This window comes from Leopardus geoffroyi, chromosome A1 (assembly GCF_018350155.1).
Source record: "Leopardus geoffroyi isolate Oge1 chromosome A1, O.geoffroyi_Oge1_pat1.0, whole genome shotgun sequence".
Lineage (NCBI taxonomy): Eukaryota > Metazoa > Chordata > Mammalia > Carnivora > Felidae > Leopardus > Leopardus geoffroyi.
Genome location: NC_059326.1, coordinates 122,383,354 through 122,389,353, shown reverse-complemented (window position 1 = coordinate 122,389,353; position 6,000 = coordinate 122,383,354). Strand labels below are relative to the sequence as shown.

At 42.5% G+C, this 6,000-nt stretch overlaps 1 protein-coding gene across 1 annotated transcript in view; it reads left to right on the top strand.

Moving 5' to 3' along the window:
- Positions 1-1,335: 1,335 nt before the first annotated feature.
- PPP2R2B (protein phosphatase 2 regulatory subunit Bbeta) overlaps positions 1,336-6,000 on the top strand; it is a 512,334-nt gene continuing 507,669 nt past the window's right edge. Inside the window, exon 1 of the mRNA XM_045492888.1 lies at positions 1,336-1,384. Within this exon, the coding sequence (XP_045348844.1) occupies positions 1,351-1,384 (34 nt within the window). The 5' untranslated portion in view covers positions 1,336-1,350. The remainder of the gene's footprint in view (positions 1,385-6,000) is intronic.

The window sequence follows — 6,000 nt, the reverse complement described above, 5'->3', positions numbered from 1 at the left end:
ATTCCCCGCACAGCCCCTGGCTCACTCTGTGACTTTAATGAAGTCACCTCTGTGTACCTGTACCTGTCAGGTGTGACACTGGTCCCTTCCTGGGAGAGAGAGTTGGCTGCTATGAATGAAACCAGACTTGTAAGGCCTATGTGGCCCTTTTGGGTATTGATGCTACAGAGAAGGAAGTATCATTGTTGCTATTCTCCGTACTTGTAGTTACAGCTCAGCTAGCTAAAAAACAAAAAGCATGCTTCTGGAGAGAGTAAGATGCCCTTTTTGGAGTTAGAAATGGGGGGCTTCATCAATAATGGAGTTTCCTCTTGACAATTATAGTTTGTTTATGACTAGAATCATGTTTATAGGTCTGACCCAGGTTCTTACACTGGGGCAGGATTTATCTTGTGTTTCCCAGAAAAATAACACGGCTTGTAAATGAGCGAAGCTCTCTGTTGAGGAAAGGCCACAGAGTTCACAGAGCCATGCTGGGAAGTCGGAGCTGCCTAGCCAAAACTGCCCGTAATTGCTACAGCTACACCAAGTGAAAACGGCCAGTTTCTAGGGAAATTAATGTTTAATGATAAGCAAGGTGCTTGAAAGAGTAGTTCAAGATGCAATAAATACTCCACAAAGGTAAGTTCTTTTCCCCTCTGGTTTCTCCTTCTGTTTCGAAGATATCCATTGAAGTCAGATGGCCTGGCTCCCTCCCCGCGCCCCCACAGGCCACTTGCACTTCCAAATTTTGCAGTCACTGGCCGAATGGAAGATTCCGACTTCGATCCCCACGGCTGGCTATTCCACTGTGGTTTCACTTTGGACCAGCTCATCAATTTCATGGGTGTGGATATGCTACCTTGGACTGGTCATCGATAATAAGAGTGGTGCAATACACTTATGACTTCATGCTTGGAGAGCCCACCTGCTTCACGTGCCTTGATCATTGTCACATAAGCATCCCCGAAGCCTTGAGGGCAAGTGGATGGAGTAAGGAGAGCGGAGTTGTGAAGTCAGGAGAGAAGGGAAGAAAGAGGAAACCTGCTTTGTAGTATTGAGATCGGGGCTTGAATCACAGCCCCCTGAGGGTCTGAAAACAAATACTTTGATTTTGTTGTTCTGTAAGCCTACTTTTTATCATTTACTAGTTAATCTCAAATGCAGAGGCAAAGTCCAGTTGTCACAGATGGAAAATTCAGAAGAGAAATGACGTGCACAGGTGTGGCGAATCACTGGGTCCCAGAACAGAAAACCATGGTTTCCAGAGTGAGTACTGCTGAGTGGACCACTTCTCTGAACATTCCTCAGTGACAGGAGCCATCTCCTGGCCCACCCTGTGGCAGAGACGCATCAAGAGAGGAACGCCTGATGCCTGCAGCAGAGGCCGACAAGAGGGCACGAGGTGAGTTTGGACTTAGCCAATATGCCCCAATATGCCTCCAACATTCTCTGCTTTCTGGTGGATAATAAGGCCAACCCTGCAGGGTCACTGTAAGTGTGGGCTGTGAGCAGTTGTGATTTACAGGGAAAAGCACTGCTGGGTTGTTGATGTTCAAATGGAGTATGAAATCTAAGGGGAAGACCTTGATTTCTGGGTCAAACAAGATAGACATTTTATTGTATTTTTTTAAAATGTTTGTTTGTTTGTTTGTTTATTTGTTTGTTTATTTATTTATTTAGAGAATGTAAGCCGCGGAGGGACAGAGAGAGAGAGAGAGAATGCCAAGCAGTCTGATGAACCATGAGATGGTGACCTGAGCCTAAACCAAGAGTAGGACGCCTAACTGACTAAGCCACCCAGGCACCCCCAGATGGGCATTTTAGAGACTACGGGGAGAAGAACATAAGAGGAGAGACCCAGCAACAGGGCAGGCAAGCAGAGCAAACAGAACTGAAATGCTTCATAATGGCCTTAATTTAAATTTTGCTGTATGGAATAAGGTTCTGTAGGAAACCTTCTGTAAAAACCCCATTAATTACTAATGCTTTTGCAGTTGTGTGTGTGTGTGTGTGTGTGTGTGTGTTGTGTGTAACAGGAAGGGAAGCAGTGGGACTGAGGCAGGACAGGGCTCCAGGCGGGCCTGAGGAGAGAGGAGTCAGGACACAGGAAGTCTGTTCCCAGCATGCATAATATGTTCAATGGCCTTGACACAGAGCAGGCGCTCAGGAAATGTTAGCCAATGTTGCTGTCGTACTCAGTGTGTGGTCCTGAGTCATTAACTGTTCAGTTACTGCAGGCATTCTATGGTTATCTTTTCAATAGATTTAGAGAACAAGAAATCTGGCATTTATCAAGCTTACCATGGGTCTGGGGCTGTGCTAGGCATATAGTGGAGATAAATCAACATCTGCTTCTCTGTCTCCATAGCCACACTCTTATACTAAATTGCCTTTGAAGAATTGACAGCCTGGATGTAGACAGACTGATGCAACCAAGGGGACACCATGAGAATCAAATGAGGAATGCTGATATCAGACAGGACTCACTAGTGGCTATTATCCTCAGTCATGCTTGGCAGCCTTGCACAGTCTCCTCACCTTGCCTGACAAAGCCAAAGTTCTTTCTGTGGAACATGAAGTCTATATGACTGGCCCTTGGTGACCTTTTTGACTCCTTCTTCTCCTAGGTTCCCCTCACACCCTCCATTGCAGCCACTGTGGCCTCCTTCCTGTGCTGCTTTCAGAATAGAAACAGAGGTAATCCCAGATTACCTCTGCCTCAGGACCTTTGCACCTGCTGCTCTTTGCCTGCCTCAACTTTCCCTCCAAATCTAAACAGCTTACTCTCTCACTTCTTTCAGAATCTGCTCAGATTTTACCTCCTCAGAGAGTCCTTCCTTCTTGTTATCTAAAACAGGGACCCTGAGCCCCATCACTCTACACCCAAGCCTATCGTGGTTCTTCACAATTTTTATCCCTTTTGGACATATTCTTTGCTTGCTTGTTGTTTTCTCTCTGCCTTCCCCACCAGGATGAAACCTCTGTGTGAACAGGAAGCCTTTCTTTTACCATAGAACCCTTGACTTCCAGAAGAGTGCCATTTCAGTGTTTGGGCCGTATTCCACAGCAACACTATAAACCTACATCTAAGGGGTTATATAAAACTGAAAAAAAAATCATAAAACAATATTCTTACTACCTGCTATGCACTGTGATATTTTCTATTCTAGTTCTTTTTTTTTAATTTTTAAATTTTATTTAAATCCAAGTTAGTTAACATATAGTGTAATAATGATTTCAGGAGTAGAACTTAGTGATTCATCGCTTACGTAGAACAACCAGTACTCCTGGTTGGTCACACCTGATTCATTAAGAGGAACAGAAACGTCCATTTATTGAGCAACTACCATGTGCCAGAAATTTTGTGGGACATACTAAGCCCATATTTCTTTAATCTTCACAAACGAGATGTTCACCCTCCACATTTTTCAGAGGAGCAAATGAGGTTAATTACATGCAGGTACCTGTGAGGAATTAATCAGCAAGTCATTTCTTGGCAGCTCTGAACATATCATGGCATCCCAGGTCTCTATCTTTCTTCAGGAAAGTCTCCTTTTAACTGTCTGAGTGCTTTTCTTTGGCATTGTATAATCAGTGCACCAGGATAGCATTTCTTGGAAAAATTGATGACATTATTTCCTCAAGAAATAGTCATTGACCCAAACTTTAACACCTCTTTGTTCTTTCATCTATTTCTAAAAATCCTCAGTGTCTGTATCTGTGCAGACATATTGCCATTCCAATTTCCATGCCGTCTAATTCAATAAAGGCAACAATAACAGCAGCTCTGTGAGGCAGGGGATACGTAGAAATTTTATTTAGTCCTGAAGTGAAGATCTATGAAATCGAGTCAGTTGACATTCAAATACAATAAATTAACACAGCATTTTAATAATTCACAAGAAGTTCTCAGGTGCTGTGTCCATGAGAATAATTAACACCCCCCTGCATCTATGCACTTGGCAAGCTTCTCCCACAGCCTCCTGATTCGAATTGTGGAAATACATTTCCACAACCTGTTTGCCAACATAGGGCTGTAAAATGCAGCACTAGGATTCCAAGCTTGGGCTAATATTAGCACATGCCTCTGTGGATCCTCCTCATTCCTTCTGCAGACCACAATGGCAGGGTTCTGTGTTGTTTCCATGGGTCTTAGGAAAGAACTCATTGCTTTGCCCCAAGACTGTTCTGTCTCCATTACTTTACTTTTTCTGATAGAGCATGAAGAGACTGAAAAAGAATGTAATTGGATTGTAAACTCACAAATGATTTGGTCTTGACAAACGAAATGACTCACTCTTCCCATGTCCCATTACCTCTTCCAGCCTTGATCTTTACTCAAACTTGTTCTCCACCTGTCATGACTCTCCCTTTTCTCTGGAGGGCTTGTTAAAACACAGATTCCTGGGCTCCAGCCTGAGAAATTCTGACTGAGTAGACCAGGCATGGGGTTCAAGAAGTTGCATCTCTAGCAAATGTGCCAGGTGATGCTGATGCTCCTGGTTCAAGATCATAAATTCAAGTAGACTTGTTCTTGCGTAGATTATAAGAATGACTCAAATGCTTGGAGAAGTCGATTCTGGATTATGGTTGTAAGATGAGGATGGTTTGAATGAGATGCAACCGTTCTGGAGGTGTCAATGAAAACATATGCACCCATGAAAATGTGCAACATATCTCTTCCTAAGCTGAAGTAATTGTAAGTGAACTACAGACCACATGACACGAGAAAGCTGTAGAGAGGAAAAATGAAGGTAAACAGAGTAATCCCTGAAGGCATCTCCAGAAAAATGGTGACATCGTGCTTCCATTTTCAAGATTGTCTATGAGATAGGTGATAAAGCCTACAACCCATCTACGATTGGAAATGTGATATGAGATCTCCCCTCCTGGGGTCCCCAAAGGGCTATAGCTTCAAACAAAGAATTAAAGAACTAAGCCCACGGCTCAGGATGGAACAGCACTGAATGAGGGGGGATAAATGGAACACACAAACATTTCTCTTCGATTTTGTAACTCCACGTTTGTTCTTATGTGAGTCTGTAGCAAAATTCACATTGTCCGTAGGGTAAAAAAATGCCTCAAAAGGAGAATTGGATTAAAGAAGTCCCAAATGTTTAATATCCCCATGTGATTACAGGAAGAAATGTACTGTCTGTCTGACAGAATGCAGCCTCAAGTCATGCTTTCCTCAAATTCCCACAGATGAAGTAGCAAGGAACATGAATTCACAGTCAGACACACACATGTACACGCAGGAAACAAACAGGGAAATAGGGCAGTGTGAGAAGAACCAGAAGAGCAAGAGGCAAACTAATACTCACAAAGACCTAAATAATTTTGGAATTATCAATGAAGAAAATAAGAGCTCCTTTTTAATATGTTTAACGAAAAAGTGGTTGAATGAATCTTCCTATTTCCCAATTACTTGCACATAGTAATTACTCAAGCAATGCTAGTTGACCAAATGACAAAAAACATAACTGCTTCTGTAGTACAGATGACCAAAATTAAATTTTTAAGGAAGGTTGGGAGATAAAAATCAATTACTTTCTGCTGGCAACAATCAATTAGCATCAAGGAGTACTTTACCCCTGAAAGTTATTAGGTTAGTAATCCTACACCCTCTCTGAGCCTGGTAGAGCACCTCTTCTCACTTATCCCTTCACAAAGTTAAATATTTAAGGGAGGTTCTGAAGGATCAAGACTCTTTGTTAGCCCTGGACACAAATCTATTAATCCTACAGACTTCCTTTAGACTCTGTCATAAGCTGCTAAGTCACCTGCCAGTGGAAAAGCGAGAGTGTGTGCTGCCTATGTATATAAGAAATCTCAAACTTTATAATTGTTAAAAATAAGACTTTCCCCCATGAAATTGACTATAGAGAAAGTTCAGACCAAAGTCTTTAAACTTGGGATCCATAGGCTTTTGGGGACCCATTACTGGGTTTTTGGGGGATCCTTGAACTTACGTATCAAAAAATTTACATATTTCTGGGGAGAGGATTCAGAAAGGCT